At 40.7% G+C, this 19,127-nt stretch overlaps 1 protein-coding gene across 1 annotated transcript in view; it reads left to right on the top strand.

Moving 5' to 3' along the window:
• Nucleotides 1-406: 406 nt before the first annotated feature.
• LOC108577381 (P protein-like) overlaps nt 407-19,127 on the top strand; it is a gene marked incomplete at its 5' end in the record, with an annotated part of 22,743 nt that continues 4,022 nt past the window's right edge. The window contains 5 exons of the mRNA XM_017940521.1: nt 407-478; nt 561-692; nt 808-1,062; nt 1,578-1,712; nt 1,969-2,163. Of these exons, the coding sequence (XP_017796010.1) occupies nt 407-478; nt 561-692; nt 808-1,062; nt 1,578-1,712; nt 1,969-2,163 (789 nt within the window). The remainder of the gene's footprint in view (nt 479-560; nt 693-807; nt 1,063-1,577; nt 1,713-1,968; nt 2,164-19,127) is intronic.

The following is a 19,127-nucleotide window of genomic DNA, read 5'->3' as shown; positions in this document are numbered from 1 at the left end:
TTTCTTAAAAAAGTCTTAACCCTTTGACTTACGATTTCTTTTCTTGGCTGTGCATCTATAAGTGTCAGCTATTTACTGTTCTAGTACTACATTAAGTAAGGTAAGCTAATGTATTGTAGATTAATTAAATTTGACAATCTTCAGTTTCACAAGTCAAATCTAAAATTAGAATTAAAATGAATTTTTGTTACGAATATGACTGCCTTTAGCACATCTTGACCAGAATTCGTGTCACTCGTTGTTACAAGTCAAAGGGTTAAAGACATAATTTTTCCACGTTGTTAGAAAAATAGACATCTCTAAGACGTCGTGTACTATCTGTGATTTATACACCATTATAACAATTAACACTGTACGAATGTACACATTTTCAAATGGTTTAAATAGTTTAAGCGAATAATTGTAGGTTGTACATAGAACTTTAGCCGCCATGCTAGCGTCGACCATGTCTATTGCAATACTAGCGGCCTTAAATGAGGTAATACAGAGAAAGAGACTAAGAATATCTTAGGAAAATTTAAGAAGTCGATTAAATCACAGATTAAAGAATTTTTTCACAGAGACCAACTATGGATGAATTGATATCTTGGATAGACGTCGATACGTTGTTATTATTGTTCTCCATGATGATACTTGTCGCCGTAGTCGCAGAAACAGGCATATTTGACTGGTTAGCGGTCTATGCTTACAAGGTGATACTTTCATAATTTTCTAATACAGTCTATACAGATATTCTATTACACGAATATTTATGCTTGACAGTATTTAATATTTCCATTAAAAAGCTGGCATAATTGTTGTTTTTAGATAACCGGAGGAAAGCTATGGCCACTCGTAGGTACATTATGTTTCTTCACAGCGTTCGTTTCATCGATCTTAGATAATGTTACAACGGTACTGTTAATGACACCGGTAACCATCCGATTATGCGAAGTAATGGAAATAAATCCGGTGCCGATATTAACAGCAATGGTGGTTTATTCTAATATTGGGGGTGCTATGACGCCAATAGGTGATCCGCCTAATGTAATTATTGCGTCGAATCGCGATGTTATTAATAATGTAAGTATCACTTCGTGTATTTCTGGGAATATTTCATCGACAATTAAGTTAAACCAGTTTAATATCTAGCTTGAATAAAATTTTTATTCGTATTAATAATGGTGTAAACGATCGATACCGATCAAATAACTGTTCGTAATGAACATACTGTATTTACAAAAATAATATAAAACTGGCAGCATATTTAAATATATTAGGTGTAGAAATTAATTAGGTGCCTTTTTGCACAAAGTCTTGACTCCAAAACAGCCATACTTTCTCAGAGAGAAACAAATAAAATAATTGAGATTATTTGGAACATTATAATTGTGATTGATTTTTTTCTAAATAAACATTGAAGTTTGTGGAGAAAAGGGTCCGAATTAATTTGTACGCTTAATAATATCGATTGCTTCAATCTGTATTATGAAACTTTCAAGAATATTTGAGTAAACAGTGTTAAAGCGTTGATTACAATATTTCATAATTATTAATCATTTATAATATACTATTGTAATATGTTGGCCATTATTTAGGGTATCGATTTTAGTACATTCACACTGCACATGAGTATTGGCGTTATACTAGTGATATTTGTAGTATATGCTCAACTACGATTTATCTTCCGAGATATAGCCGTTCTTAGATTCGACGAGCCGCAAGATGTACAGGTACTTTAAACAATATGTATTTCCAATCTTCTCTTTCCATCCAAATATGATCGTTTTCATATTTTATCGATACACAAATAAACATAAAACATGTCCTTGAAGTTTGCGACTCAGGTATTATATTTCAATTTATACTAGGCAATGAACTTAACTTTTCGACAATTTTTCGCATAAAGAAGATTCGTTAGCTAAGGCACAAACTAAATTACAAACACAACAAACGTGTTTAATATATTCCTTTGTCCCCGCGTTGTAGGAATTAAGACATGAAATTGCCATTTGGCAAAGGGCCGCAGCAAGTTTGTCGAGTTACAGTAAAGACGAAAATTTAGTGAGAGAAACTTTGATGAAAAAGGTTCAACGATTACTCTCCCAGTTGAAAAAGAAGTTAATAACAGGTAGCGTAGCACTTGAGAGGTACAAAACTACGCTTGAGGAACTTCAGGAAAAGGTAAATATTAAATAGATGCATATATGTATACGTATTACGTGCATTTAGTAATTGTTTATACAGGGTGTCCCAGTTTTTGCTGATCAAACTTTGTCAGTATGTTCTATGTGCATAAGAAAGAAAAAAACGTTATGTAAATATAGGTCGTTTGAAGCTTTATTAAAAAGTTGTAACAATAACACGGAGCACGAGGGCAACTTCGTTACTATTTTCGTTCTAACTTTTTAACGAAGCTTCAAACGACCCATGTTTATATAACATTTTTCTCTCATATGTACCTATAGAATACACTGGCGAAGTTTGCTCCGAAAGAAATTGGACACCCTGTATATCGACCGCAGTCAATGCACAGCAGAAATATTCTTATCGCGAAAATTCTTGTGTACCAATCTATGTGACATATACGTCTACTTTTTGTGGCTGCACGATAGTGCATCGAAGTATCTCGTCACAGTGACCAAACTTTTCCCAACATTTTTCCCTATTTTCAGTAGTAAGCTCAATCTTCAAGCCGCCGCGCCGTTCCAACGCTGAAAACTTGGACCGCACTTTCAGCGGCGAACCGCAACGTTCAAGGTGTTAAATTACTACGTTCCACAGACAGCACGTCGTAGACGATGACACCATTTCGGTAGAATTTCTCACAAATAGCCCGCATTTTCACTATTGATCACCCGTTGCAATGGCTCGACCTTACGCGCATCGCCGTTTCACTCGGTCTCCTTGGCCTGGTTCCGTGCGTGCTGCACGCGTGAATGTCGTCCCAGCCCCGAAGAATATTGGACGAAGAAGGGGGCTTAATTAGGCGAGACATCAATATTTACCCGGGCGCAGCATCTTATCGCGCGTAAAGATAAACGCGGCCAGGCAAACGGAGGAATCTCCAGGCAGATAGAGTTACTTATTTATTCATCGTAACACAACGGGAGCCAGGCTGGTGGTGGTGGTGGTGCTGCTTTTAGCGCATACATAATGCAGCTTGCACACGCTCCGTTTTCCTCATTCGTAAATAGGCGACCGCCCCCAGCCCCTCTATCCGCCCCTATTATTCTACGCGGAGACAGTGAAAGTCCTTATTGTCCTCCTTAGGAGGAGAAGTTGTTTCGCATCGAGAACGAGATTCTTGCTCGTTTCCAGTCTTCGGCCATTGTCTCGCGCGCCGGCAAAGTATTCGACGATTATCAGGCTTTCAAGGAAATGTGGGACACATTGATGACACGAATAAATTCATTTGGACGTTGAAACCGTGTGTGCTTTTGTTCAACGTAATATTTCGACTTACCGATACAACGGCGGAATTGTGGGGGGATTGTTGTCCTTTTGTTTGTACCGTTGACAGCGAGGGAGATGTATCGGGTGTGTGTGGTATGAGTGGAAATTGTGGAATAATCTAATTTCGCAGGGAGCTTTGTTTTCGAAAATCTGTCATAAATTTTGGCGCAGATTACCATTTTTCTGGGACAATTTGTGCATAGTGATGCACCAAAAGTTTTTCAAGCATCCTGTCTAATCTCGGAATTAAAGAAATTTCTCTGGAACCGTGACTCGTTCTTTTAGACAAAATCGATTTTCCCCTTTGGATATTTGTCATTATTTGCTTTTTATCAGAGTTATTATCTTACTTAGCTATGAATTTCTCTCAAATAATCGTAATTACAAAATTACACCCTGTAGAATCCCGGAGTTAAAGAAGTTTCTCTGGAACCGTGACTCGTCCTTCCAGACAAAATCGATTCTCCTATTATCATCTTGCTTATCAATAAAATTCTCTCGAGTAATCGAAATTACAAGATTTCGACTTATCTTCGCCCTCTTTGCACCACAATTTTCCAATCACCCAGTACAATCTCAGAATTAAAGAAACATCTTCGGAGCTGTGCCTCGTCGTTAGACAAAATCGATTTTCCTCGATCATCTGCGTCCAACGCCATAGACCCTGTTTGGTCGCGTCACAGCGTCGACGTTAGAATTTGCGACGGTTTGATGACGCGGACTTCGAACTGTTGATTTTGCAATCTTCAGTGAAGTCTTTCGAAGGATGCGATGGATACGTAGTGGACTGTATTGAATTTTGAGTAATCACACAATGTTGAACAACGATATACTTGTATTAAAAATAGTTAACCAGATATGTTACAATAATAGTGTCTGTATCGAATGTGTATGCTAATGTGTAAGTAACTGTTGGTGCTTGTAATACTAAAATCGAAGTCTGTGCGTACTATTTTATCAACTTGCTGTGTGCTTCTATTCGCTGTTTAAATGTGTAGTGGAGGTGGTTGAAGAGTGTTGATTGGATTTTTGTGAGTATTCCAGGGGTGACTGTCGTGTCGAGAGGATGGGGGTATTGTTGTTAAATATTTGTTGCATTGTAGGGTCGAGTCCTGGTTCATCTGGTCGGTCGGCAGGCTGCCGCTTCTGGTGGCCAGATGAGAGGGTTTCCTAAATAATTGTAAATTTGCGAGCCGTGTCGCCTAAACCTTCGCCTTGAACAGCTTTAGGTTTTTACAACCGAACAGACCCTGTTATTCCTCCTCGCCTCGTTACATACCTCTCAAATTTACCGCAAAATAAATTGAATCACACACAGTCTCCATTAAAATTTCCGCAACGCCTGTGCATGTGCAGTTGCAATCAAGATTAAGAAGTTCCCGCTGATTCGAGCGTGGTAAACGTGAATAAATCTGTTAACAGTGTACCGGCGCCAATCGATTCGACGCGATAAATCGAGCAACGGCTAGGAAACGGTATTATTACACGCTTATTAACCGAATAAATTCGCCTGTCGATAGTTCTCCGGTCGAACTTTTGCATATTCGATCCCCTAAGAAGAATTCCTCGCCAATTCTCCGAGCTAGTGCCTCTTGCATAAATCCTCCAACTACTCTCTTCCTCCTCCTCCCTCTCGTTCTTCAATTCCCCTATTTATGCACACGCGTTCACATTCTTTCTCCCCGACGAAATTTCCGCGTGTTAGTCTCCTGTTGCACGCGACAACCGTTTCATGCATGTCCGGCGAACCTCGCTTTCACGAGAGAAGTCCAGCTCGGCCGCGAATGCGATCGTCTTCGAGATCTTCCGCGTGAAAAATTCCGCTCCTCGTGACGATTCGCGAGAATTTACTGCCGCGACGACGACACCGAATGATATATGAATTAAAGCCGAGCTCGGAAGAAATCCAACAGAGCTTAATATCAGCCGCGAGCTTGCGATTCCGTGTTCGAACCACGCGATCGCGCTCCTCTCTCCCTCTCTCTCTGGCTGCTCGAGTTTATAAAAATTAATGGAATATGCATGTCGGGAACGTGGAGAGGACGAATATAAGAAGGAAAGATTAATACGGGAGCGGTGACCTTTGATGTGGCCGTGTTGCACCGAGGTTTTCTAGGTTAACTTCTGATTCCTTCTTGTCTTCTTCAATGGAATCGATCAATTCTCCGTGGATACTGAGAAATTTACAGATTCTCTCAACTTTTTCTCGAGGATTTATAAGAATGTTTTTAGAACACACCTTTTTCAAGTTTTATTGCAGGAATAAAAACTTTGTGAGAATGTTTGGAGCGTTAGAGGAGTCTGAGGAGAATGTTTAGAGCGAGTCACTGAGTTTAGAGCGTTAGAAGCGCCAGAGAAGAATGTTTAGAGCGTTATAGGCGCCAGAGAAGAATGTTTAAGCGTTAGAGGCGCCAGGAGAGAATGTTTAGACGGAGTCACTGAGTTTAGAGCATTAAAGACGCCGGAGGAGAATGTTTAGAGCGTTATAGGCGCCAGAGAAGAATGTTTAGAGCGTTATAGGCGCCAGAGGAGAAAGTTTAGAGCGTTAGAGGCGCCAGAGGAGAAAGTTTAGAGCGTTAGAGGCGCCAGGAGAAAGTGTTTAGACGGAGTCACTGAGTTTAGAGCATTAAAGACGCCGGAGGAGAATGTTTAGAGCGTTATAGGCGCCAGAGGAGAATGTTCAGAACGTTGGAGACGCCAGGAGAGAATATTTAGAGCGGGCACTGAGTTTAGAGTGTTAGAGGCACCAGAAGAGAATATTTAGAGCGAGTCACTGAGTTTAGAGCGTAAGAGGCGTCAGAAGAAAATGTTTAGAGCGATTCACAGAGTTTAGAGCGTTATAGGCGCCAGAGGAGAATGTTTAGAGCGTTAGAGGCACCAGAGGAGAATGTTTAGAGCGTTAGAGACTCCAGGGGAGAATGTTTAGAGCGAGTCACTGAGTTTAGAGCGTTAGAGGCGCCACAGAAGAATGTTTGAACTGAGTGCTTGAGATTAGGCTACCTAAACTTTTCAGTAAACTCGACTGAATGTATCCTAGAAATTTCTGCGTGATTTGTCTGAATTGAGCAAGAGGAAGGAAGAATGCGCAGATTTGGAGGAGTTCGTCTGCGAGGTAATTGTTAATCGAGCGATAGAGGCGAGAAAGGGGAGTGTTTGGACAGAGTGCGTGATAGTTTGGTGTGAAAGAGGGCTGCACACGGTGACCCAGGCTTTTTGGTGGATGTGACAAAATATCTCTCTCGGTAACGATTCCATAGTGCGAAAGGGTGAGAGAGATAGTTCAGAGTTCACAGTTGAGAGCGAGAATCTAGAGTCTAGACTCTACAGAGAGAGAGTTTGCGAGGGTATTTGAAAGTTAAAGTATTTTAGAATTTTAGAGATACTCTCTGAGAAGTGTAAATCCAGCATACTTAATTAACCCTTTCGCTGGGGCAGAGTTTAGTGCGTTTCACGTGCGACAGATGGTAGATATTCAAGCACACTCTCGAAATCTTTTATTTTCGCCGGATCGTTTCAAAATTTGTATTAATAAATTAAAGTAAAATTAAGCAAAGAGTAAACTTTCAACCTAAATCGCGAAATCTTTTCTTTCCCCCGTATCGTTTTAAAATTTGTATTATTTAATCAATGCGGAATTAAGCAAAGAATAAAATTTCAACCTAAATCGCAAAAATTTCTATTAATAAATTAAGATAAAATTGTGCAAAAGGTAAAATGAAGAATTAAATTAAGGTGCAAAAAAGGGTTAATATTAGTCATACTAAGTTTGACAATTTTCAAATGTATATTCTCCACTGTGCGTTAAATCTGTCTATATCCTAACGTTCCCATAATTGTGACGAATCGAATACGACATAAATTGGAAGCAGAGGCATATACAATACACAGAAAAGGAAATACGAGCGTACGAGTGAAACGAAACGAGCGAGAAATAATGAAACAAATATCTGTACACCCTCTACATTTTTAACCCGTTTATCAAGCAACCCATCTATGGTTCATGGGAAAAACCGCGGCCCGTACCGCCGCGGCCATCATCGCGTCACGGGACAAACGATTTAATTCGAGCTCGTTCCTCGCCGATTTCGACCAGATGCGCCACCCTTTGTCCCGTCGGTGAACGATGATCGATCAGAGCCATTCGCTGTGGAATCGCTGGGACCGCTTGGAATCTGGTTTGTAACGCGTTGTAATTTCATTTCGGCCAGCTTGATCGCGTCGGAACGCGAGAGCTCGTTCCATCCTGCGAAACCTGCAACCGGCTGTGATCGTGCGCTGATTTTTAACCTAACACCGGGACCAATCCTTCAAAGTCCTCTAAAATATAGGATTATTCCAACGGCGTTATCGTCACACGATAACCACTTTCTTTAGGGCCAAATTGAACAATATGAACGTGGACGATATCTGGTTTCAACAAGACGGTGCCACATGCCACACATCAAAGGAAACAGTTGCTCTGCTGAAGGAAATGTTTAACGGACGCGTAATTTCACGAGGAGGAGGATTCTTGAAAAGTAAAGTCTACGCTAATAACCCAAAAACTATCGACGAACTGAAAAGCAATATCACAGCCGCCATTAATGAAATTGAATTTCAGTTCAGAACTTTTTCTCTTATTTCAGCGCACTGAATCCACCCCTCAAGTTATGCCCACATGTTTCGAAACATCCTGTACAGAGATCGATCGAATTTATCCTCGCTTCCTCGTCGAAGGGTGCAAAGGGTTGAATTTTCAACGAGACACGATATTCTTCGGTGAATTGGAAGAAAATGATGAAAAAGAAAGAGCGTAGCGACGAGGAAGGGGCAATTTACCAGGGATTTTTTCAGTCGCGAACGCTGTAGAGTGGAGTATCCTCCTGTCAACCAATACTATAGGAAAAAATGAATTCTCGGTCGTCTCGTTTCACGCTAGCTGCCGGCCTTTTTTTCGTCTGGATGTTCGCGAAATTGCCTTCGTGCACGAACCACCGGAGTGTCCCCAAGGTGCTCTCCTCTCTTCCTTCGTCTCCTCCACTTTCTCTCTGCCACTACTCTACCCCTTTCTCACTCTGAAACGTGACCTTTCAGTTTCAGTTATTCTTCTCTCGCTCTCTTCCTTTTCTTCTTCTTTCCAGATACGATTTCGTTCCTCTTTCTGGGTTATTCTCTTCCTATTTGCGCGGTTTATTCCAACTCGCGTCGCTCGTCCGTGTTATTCTTACGGTTATTCTCGTCGCGGCTTAATCTTTCCCCTGCATCGCCTTCATTCCGTTGTTCTTCGAAATCAGATGGAGCAGTATCGTCGACTTGGATCAATGCGAATACTGTAGATACGCAAGATTTCATAACGAGAACAGTTTATTAACTAAGATAATCTAAGACTAACTCTTAACTCTACTCTCGATACTCTATAATTCTCTCTGAACGACTCTCGCTCCACGATATTTTCACTCTCAAATGCCCCCTCCGCGTCTTATTCACTCTGTTTTATCCTTCCGTTCTCTCCTTCTCTATTTCTCTACCTCTTCACTCTTCGCGAACATTCTCAAAACTCATCCAATCACGTCCACCGAACTTTTCTACAGTCGCGCACCGGATACTCTCGTTCCAAACACTTGTCATTCACACTTCTATCGCTCAAACCCAAATATTCTTCGTTCACTATTCATTCGCACCTCTATCTTTCCGGTACACACACTCGGTACAATCATTCTTATAATCTAGCATTCCTACGGTACAGCAGAATTTGTAACAAGTTTCAGTTACATTTGGGAACATTGATCTTCAGAAATATGTGGACACCCGTTGTGTTACTGCAGAAATTTCATCGCTGAGGTTTGTGTCTAAGCTATACACACACTCGGTACAATCATTCTTATAATCTAGCATTCCTACGGTACAGCAGAATTTGTAACAAGTTTCAGTTACATTTGGGAACATTGATCTTCAGAAATATGTGGACACCCGTTGTGTTACTGCAGAAATTTCATCGCTGAGGTTTGTGTCTAAGCTAAAACTTAGCTAAGCCAATATTTCTTCCATCGACTATACTTCTTACATCACGAGATTCCTGATTGAATAATTCTTCCTCAATCTTGGTAATTTCGTGATTATTTAGATTTGCTTGCGTCTAAGCCTAAACTTAGCTAAGCCAATATTTCTTCCATTAACTATACTTCTTACATCACGAGATTCCTGATCGAATAATTCTTCCTCAATCTAGGTAATTTCGTGATTATTTAGATTTGCTTGCGTCTAAGCCTAAACTTAGCTAAGCCAATATTTCTTCCATCGACTATACTTCTTACATCACGAGATTCCTGATCGAATAATTCTTCCTCAATCTTGGTAATTTCGTGATTATTTAGATTTGCTTGCGTCTAAGCCTAAACTTAGCTAAGCCAATATTTCTTCCATCGACTATACTTCTTACATCACGAGATTCCTGATCGAATAATTCTTCCTCAATCTTGGTAATTTCGCGATTATTTAGATTTGCTTCAAATTCGATGAAGCAGGGAGGTGCCGAGATTCCTGATCGAATAATTCTTCCTCAATCTTGGTAATTTCGTGATTATTTAGATTTGCTTCAAATTCGATGAAGCAGGGAGGTGTACATTTCGCGAACGATAAAATACAAATTTCCCACGTAACAAAGATTCTGAGAAACGTTTAAGCGAGGAGAAAAAGTGGACGTTTATTGGCCTGGAACGACCAGTCACGGTGTACCTAAGAAGAATCGATTGTTCTCAGCGATACACTCTCTAGTTATTACAAGGGATCAAGTATGTACACTAGGTTCGAACGAAAGAGCTTTGGATAGCTTTAGTACGATAAAAAATTAACGACCCTAGGTACTATTATTTTTACAGATCCTATGAAATGAACAGCGGATCGTAAAGTAATCGCGAATCTGCCGGTATCCGAAACGAAACGATGGCCACCGTGTTTACACGCTTGCTATCGCAGGTGTGAGACCGAGGAGGAGCGTAAAACCAGGTGAAAGATGAACTTTAACGGAGAACTGAAGTGTCTTAATAAAATGATAGAACGAAGGTTACCGTAGCTGAATCTTTACGAGGTATACTCGACAACCTCTCTGAAAGTGTTCGCGTTAAAATGATCGGCCGGTGTTCTTGTATATCGAATCGTTCCTATTAATCGAGCCACTTAGAAGCGAAAGTGACTAACTCGATGCAGTAGAACTTGTTAAATTTGCTTCGTTTATGAATAATGAAAGGCCAAGCGTGTGTTTTGATACCAAAATTGCAAGAAACAAATGAAATAAAATTTCACAAATTGAAAGAAAAATACGTTCACAAAGGATTTCTACGGAACGAAAAATTTTTTAACACACAGACACGAAAATAATCTCTGTTCCGAATTGCAAGAGTTCAATTACCGGTTCGATAGTTACCATGTATTTAAAATTAAATTGCATTTGGGAATAAGTAAACAAATAGACGAGAGGATTCGTGAATGCAAATAAGGTTAATTAAACTATATCGCGACATACTGCGTGATTATTTTAAATGTGTAAACATGCAAATACTTCTACAAACGTTCACGTTAAGATTTCCTGAAGCAGAATTATTTGGATTTACCAAAAAGGCTACAAATTGTTCGTGTATAAACGGCAGATTTACTCTGGAATTAGCATTTTTCAATTTCTCAAGCCGAAGAACAGAGGGAAATTTATGTTCCACGGGAACTATCACCCACTAATAAGCTGCCTATCGTTTCACCGTGTCCGGTTGATTTATAACCGAGGGTAATATTGACATGGTTGCCTCGATCCACCTATGCTTAGATCCCTCCTCCGTGATACGTTCAGGTAATCCAGTACGTGATCCATAATGCCGATGCCTGCATACTGATGAATACTTGCTGTACACCGATGCACGGAAACCACGACCATAATCCGTGAAGGTGCATACATCAAATTGCACGTCTCGAGAAGCTCCCTTTTTCGAGAAACGTGAATTGTAGAGTCGAAAAGACAGCTGCACCACGTTTCCTCGAAGAGACGTGTTTAATTTGATGAACTAGAGGTGTTCAGATAATAGAGGTGTTTAGTAAATTATTTTCTTCCGGAAGGGACTCTTCTGATAAAAGTGTCGAATCATTTATTTGACTATAGAAATGCTACATCTTCTATGAATTCGTGTATCGACACATTTTCCACCAATTCGATATATTTATCATTTTCTGCAACACCATAAAAAATATTTTATTCCCGCATTTGTAAGAAATGCGAGATTTCAGCAAAGTTCGAATTAATTAGGTTAACGCGAGAGCCTCTACATTATTTTCCAACGAAGTCTACACGTTGGTTTGTAATAGCAAGCTATTTTAAGCTTTCGTTTAGTGGAGTACGAGTAGCAGGTGAATTAATCGTCCGATCATACGCGGACTTATTCTACTTGCGGCGCATCTAACAGCAGGAGTGTTGCCCGGTGCCCTACCATTTGTCTCGCGAGAGATATCATCGTTTCACCGTGTGTCTCGGGTCACGTTAACCCTCTACCAATGTCCATTGCTGAATCGCTGGCCCTGTGTCGACGCGTTCGTCTCTTTGCATTCGCGATAATCGACCACACGGCGACTTCATTTGCAAGGCGAACGTTTGACAAAATGCACGGCTTCGATGGCATATCTTATTTCACTTGTTCGCTCCTTTCGACTGTTCTACTTAACACTGTCGTGATACTTCCGTGACACTGTACGTTATTCGTTTATCTTGCTCGAATGAGATATTTCTTTGGCAGCGTTCCTTTGGAGGTGAAAATAGGGTACGGGAAATTCTTTTGTTCCTTTTCTGTTAGAAATGTTGCTAAAGTTTCGTCACTGAAATACTAACGATATCGCTAAAATTTTGTGACTAAAATGTCGTTGATATCGCTAAAGTTTCGTCACTGAAATGTCATCGATGTCACAGAAATTTCATTACTGAAATATCCTCGATATCACTGAAATTTCATCACTAAAACATCGTCAATGTCGCAAAAATTTCGTCACCGAAACATCCTCGATATCACTAAAATTCCACAAGTGAAATATCACCAATATCGCTAAACTTTCATCGCTAAAATGTCATCAAAATCTCAGAAACTTGGTCACCAAAATATCCTCAATATCACTAAAATTTCACAACTAGAAAAGCACCAATGTCGCTAAAATTTCATCCCTAAAGTATCATCAGTATCGCTGAAACATCAACGCATTGAAATCTAATTCTCTCAGAACACAAATCATCACAATTACCGTCTCCACATTCCCAAATCACTCTAAAAAGGGAACCGAAACAAACAAACTACCACGAGTACCGTACCCACCCTTCAAAAGCCTACTTCGTTTACGGCGCGTCTGACCACAGACAGAGCTATTCCACTTGCCTCGTCACAAGCGAACCGGTACCATATTTCCCAGCGTTTCCCCGCTCCGTTATCCAACGGGATGGCAGAAACCGGGCGGCAGATTTCGACGCGACGTGTTTGCAATCTCGCCCCTGCGCGGTTTTAATGAACGACGGGGAGAAAAACACGCGACTTCATTCGCACGGCCTCCCGTCGAACGGATTAAAAATCCAACGGCGTCGAACTGTTGCGTGTAACCGATGTACAAACGACGTGGCTGTGAAAAATCGAGCGAGAGAACAATTCACCAAGTCTCACGCGCTCTCGTTTCTCCCCACAATTACTAAATATCGCGAAGCATCATCGACGGTTAGATTCTCTTCTCCTCTTCGTCGAACGAGGTGAGAAACGGCGTTTAACTCGCGTCAGTCAAGCCGCCGGCTAAGCTCGGGGGTGAAAAATGTTCTTCAAGGGAGTGGCTCGCGATAACGATTCCGTCGAACCTCCTTCCAACAGTCTAATCCAATTTCAAGGTGAGAAACGAGCCGAGCTAATTAACTTCGATCCACCGATCGCTCTTTATCCCGGTTCCGCTTGTAAACATCAGGAACACTCTGGAAGATTTTAACGACGCCTGTTCGGTCCACGTGAGTGTTGAAGGTGACAATTAATGCCCCGGTGGTTCGAGTGTGATACTCGTTGACACCAGGAGCCGCTGATTGTTGTAAAACAATTCACATCGGATAATGAGAGTGATAACTATTATCCCCGGAGAGAGTTTTGAATATTCGAGAGGTGCGAAACGTGTACGCGCGCGTGCGTGTGTGTGTATTATAATCGAGTGGTTTTTAACGCGATTCATTTTGTTTCGAAAGATTTAGCGTTTCCCCGGGGGTGGATAATAGATTTTTCCGAAGGGATTATTTGCGGGGCGATAAATGGAAAGTCGGAGTTTTGACGTGAATAGGTTCGGGTTGAATAATTTTCACGTGACGCGACACGGTGGAAATTAAAGTATCATACCGGTCGAGAACACCAATCGTTTCGCGTAAGTGTGCTTACGTTATGAATAAATATATCGACGACCGTTACTCGCTCAGGACAAAGGAGAGCCGGTGTACAACGAGCGTTAAATTTCGCTCGAAATTAACTATTAAAAATCAATCTGCAACGATTACCAACGCACGGGCTAATAATTCAGCCGACGATTATTGCGCTGCGCGGAATTTAATAATGCACAGACCGATTAATTTTCGATCGAACGGTGTCGCGAATTTTACTTCTCTGCCGAATGTTTTACACACCATACAAGTAGGACGAACAAGATTTCTTCTTCGCTCTCTATGATTCAAATTACGAAGATAAATATCTCGTCTAACAAGAGAACGTTTGAAAATAATACTCACCGATTTTGACGAAATTTTGGTACGCGATAGTACTCGAAGAAATATTCGACACGTATTTTTTTATATCGAAAATGGTCGACGTTGAAGGGGTGAAAATCGTCCTCGAAATTGTGAGCGTAAACGCACTTGTTCTAATATCTCGAAAACTATTAGAGATAGAGTAAAGGTTTAAATTGACAAATTTTGTATTTTTCATAAACAAATTTGACAAATAGAGAGTAATCAATAATTTTGACCAAATATGTTTGTTACGCTTACAATTTTGAGGGCGATTTTCAATAAAAAAGAATACTCGTCGAATATAACGTTTGAAAATAATATTCACGGATTTTGATGAAACTTTGGTACGCGATAGTGCTCGAAAAAATATTCGACACGTATTTTTTTATATCGAAAATGGTCGACGTTGAAGGGGTGAAAATCGTCCTCGAAATTGTGAGCGTAAACGCACTTGTTCTAATATCTCGAAAACTATTAGAGATAGAGTAAAGGTTTAAATTGACTAATTTTGTATTTTTCAACAACAAATTTGAAAAATAGAAAGTAATAAATAATTTTGACCAAGTATGTTTGTTACGCTCATAATTTTAACGGCAATTTTCACCCCTTAAAAGTGGACGATTTTCGATAAAAAAAAAACGTGTCGAATATTTTTTCGCGTGCCATAATGCACCAAAGTTACACGAATATCGGTGATATTATCACTTAGGGATGTTCCCTTGTAAGTCGAAGCAGATGGCCTCTTTTTATCCGGAACAATTGCAAGTGGTAACAGGGTCACGCTCGATGAAAAATGGCCGAACCGCGAGACGTAATTAATCTTCGTTCGACGCTGTAATTGACCGAGGGAACAACTGCAGAAAACAGCAACGCCGCGTCTCGAGTATGATGTATTAACGAACGCGAGGGAGGGGAAGGCGAAATGCATTAATAATCGCGCTCCTTCGAGCCATTGCCTCCTCCGTTTCGCCATCCACACTCCCTCTTTGAATCCCTCGAATGCTTTTCGAACCAGCGATCCTATCTAAAACGAACAACCTTCCGCGACGATCCATCCTCCAACTCTCTCTCTCTCTCCTCCTCGGTGTGTTAAAGTATTTTCGCGGAGCGCGAAGATTCGTCGCGAAACTCTTGAGAATTTGCATCTGTAACGGAAATGGAATGGAGACATTGCCGACTATCTCGGAATTCTTCCTGACTCCTCTGTATTCTTAGAGTCGCGATGTAACACAAATTGTTACAAATTCCAAATATTTCATTAAGCGTTACAAATTTTGTTTGAGAATTGAAAGAAAGTTAAATAGTCACAATAAAAAAAATATCTGCATGGACAGAATTCTAGACACGCCCGCTGCCACCGACGCAGCATATGCGTCCACAGTGCATTACCCAACCTGCTATCGATTTTCCAGTGGCAGCGACCGTGTTAAAAATGTTTTTCACTGAAATTAAGTCGAAGAATGATTTTCTTCGTCAACGGAGCTTCCAAGAATTACAATTTTTTTAAATCCACAGTTTCTTCTCTCTTACAAAAATGAATCGTGTAACTATCGGAAGAATTGCTTCGCCAATTTGCAATTTGCTAAACACAGGGCAGAGAAGCTTCATTGGACTGTTGTTCCAAAAATCAGCCTCGAAAATGAGCGCAAACTTTTCTCTGGAGGATCGTTTTAGAAAGCTTCAGTGCGAGGGAAGAATAGAGAGAAAGAGGGAAAGACAGAGAGAGGGAGGGAAGAATCTGGTAGCGGTTAATGGTACGCTTTTAACTGAAAAATCTGCCCCGAGCCTAGACAAAGGGATTTCGACCGACCGTGTAACGAGTTTGTTACACTACGCACGTTAGTGTAATGAAGTTTCCCCGGTGTGGTCGTGTGTGCCGTTCTACGTGCACGCGCCGCTCCGCTTCCGGTGTCGGCGGCGGCAACTTCTGCTAAACTACCGTATAATGCCCCCGTATTATCAGAGAAACAGAGGCAGGCCGCTGGAAAATATTGGCTGCCGTTACAGCTGCACCTCTGAAATTGCGTATAAAATCCTGGCGATTTTTTCTCCCCAACGCGTTTCGATGTTCACCGAAAGCTTTCACAAGGAAGGAATATTTTTCTTTCGTTTTTGTTCCTTTTTTTTTTTTTTTGCGCCTTCGCTGTTTCGATACCCGAAGGAGTTAATGAGTTGGAATTTCAGTTGAAAAGCTCTTACACCGCTGATTGGAAGCTTTGTCTCTCTAGAATTCTGAATGGTTTGAAAAAAGAAATAGAGTCGAGAAAAATTGTAATTTTGAACAGGATTCTGTGTAACACTTTGACTGCAGCGATTTAAGTTTAACCCTTTCTGATTGATTATCGCCGAATTGTTTTGAAGAATTTGTACACAATGGATACTAAACTGAGGTCGACAATTATTATTTCAACTAAATTGCACGATTATAAGAATGATTGCATTTTTATCGAACTGTTATCGAGGCAATTGTGTTTCCAAATGGAACGTCCAATGTTCTGCAATCGAATTCGACGAAAATAGCGAGTTATGAATTTGTGACAATCACCCATGTTGATCAATCTTTGGTACACAATACTACTCGAAAAAATATTCGGTATGAAAGGTATGAAAAATCAGCCTAAAAAATATAAACAGCACACACATTGTGGCGACCCCCACGGGGGGGCCACGCACTTAGGCCTGAGGACTCTTGGCCCTCGAGGCGAAGAATCGAGAGATGTTTCTCCAAACATCTCCGAGTTTCTTCGTCCTCGAGGACAAGAGTATTGCCTCGGCAATGCAAACCCCCACTTCCTGGGACTTTCCCAGGGAAAAGGGGCTACTTAAGGGAGTATAGTTTACATTTGAAATTAGTTTAAGCATTACTGTTTAAGTAAATATATTTTCGTTACCCACTTGGCGAGTAATCATTTGCACCACGTCACTTCCAAAACATTTCACCGAATATCTAAGAAATGATTAGAGACAGTCAGTCAGCCACGAAATATTCAGAACAATGCTGCAAATCCACAAATTTTGTATTTTTTAAAAACAATCTTGTTTACGTAAGTAAACCAAAGAAATCACTAGACGAGACACGAGAAAGCATAGACGAATTTGCCCCAGGGAAATTTACTCACGCCTCGGCCTGACTGTCATCGATCCCTGTGAAATCGTCCATGAAGATAGATCCAAGTGGTCGAATCCCGTGTAACTCGTCCAGGGAATTTTCCCTTTAAATTTCACACGGCCGATGGTCCACCCATCATCTCGCGGTCCCTCGATCAAGATCGTAGCCGAGCGTCGACGACGAGCCTAAAACCATGTTGCGAAAGGGGGAGGCTCGTACGACCTTTTCCACCGTGGTTTCGTTGATTTTATCGCGTGGCGGGAAAGAAAACGATCCGCGCTACAAACTGGATTTTCCTTCGTAACCGTTCGAATTTATCTTTACGGCCACGGGGAACGTCGGCCAGCATGGAATAAGATCTTTCGACCCCACGCCACAGTCGTTTTCAACGACCGACCAATATATTTCTCTTTTTCCTACCGCTTTTTCATGACCGCGTTACGCGACCATATCGATTTCTCCGGCGGGGGACCAGGGACAGAAGGAATCGGTTCTGATGATAATAGGATCGAAGGACCCTGTCCGACGAAAATGCCCGACTATTTTCCGCTGGAAAATTCGAGAAAGGCCGGGAGATTTTCGGATCCGAGGAAGCTTTCTACAGCTTTCTTCTTGCGGGATGACTTAGGGAGATCTTATTTCATCTTTCGGGTACACTAGTGTCTACCGGAATTAGGGTACGAAAGATGGTTTCCGTATTTTTATTGTCAATTCTCTTGGAGGATGTTAGTGGAGATTGTTCTTTATACAGATGAGATTTTAAATTGAATATGGAGCTTTCTTTTCGTTGGTGAGTTTGTTGCTTTCTTGCGAATTTTCTTTGAGCTATTCTACTGTCAATGAGAATTAAGGTACAAAAGAAATATGCAGTTTCTATATTTGTATTCTCAATTTTTTTTGGAGAATATTAGTGACAATTGTGCTTTGCAGACGTAAAATTTTAAATTGAATATGGAGCTTTCCTTCTTGCGAATGAATTGGAGATATTTTCTTTGAGCTCTTCTACCGTCTATGAAAATTAGGACACGAAAGAAATTTCACCTAGTTTCTATATTTTTACTGTCAATTCAATTAGGGAATATTACTGAAAATTATTGTTTACGGAGAAAGATTTAAAATAGATATTAATTAAATTTGTGAAACAAGTGGATATTGAGAAGCAATTAGGCTAGATGTGTCAGCGTTGGTTTAGCTATGCACAGTAGTCCATCAATCCACCACCTACAATTGAGACACGTATCTAATTTGCAATATCATGTTCTCCATAATTCTTCCGTGTATCCTCTGCCACGTCGAACCTGGATTTTTCCAAGCGTAGCTTAACATCGATACACGCGATATTTCAAATCCCCTATATACATATTCGAGAACTGTTCAAATATTTATACAGAACAGCTGACGGGTTGTATAATCGATTAACGGAGAGTGACTGTGCAAATGTTCCTATAAAAGCATTAAAAAAAATTTTCACCAAATTACCGTGCAACGTGTGTTATCAAAAAAAGAATTGTCACAAAACAGAGAGTGGACCATTTACCGCTCATCATCGCTGTTTCAATGATATTCCCCGTCGTTAATGCAATCTCCATAAAATACTGCGGAAATGTGTATCAACAATTCTGTTTATTTTTTCCGAAAGCTTTTTCCAAAGCTTCCAATATTGTATAATATAAATATAACAGAAATGGGCATTAATTTGACGTTTTCCGCGTGGAAGAGGAAAGAGGAAAATCGTCGATGAATGGCTGAGAAACGTGACCGTAAGTAGAAATTGTTGGACGAGCGGTTTCATCGAGACTTAAGACGTTTGGAACAGATGTTCTGAACGATGCGCGT

The sequence above is a fragment of the Habropoda laboriosa genome, unplaced genomic scaffold (genome assembly GCF_001263275.1).
Source record: "Habropoda laboriosa isolate 0110345459 unplaced genomic scaffold, ASM126327v1 scaffold648, whole genome shotgun sequence".
NCBI classification, from domain to species: domain Eukaryota; kingdom Metazoa; phylum Arthropoda; class Insecta; order Hymenoptera; family Apidae; genus Habropoda; species Habropoda laboriosa.
The sequence above is the reverse complement of the archived record's forward strand: the minus strand, read 5'-3'. Positions and strand labels throughout refer to the sequence as shown.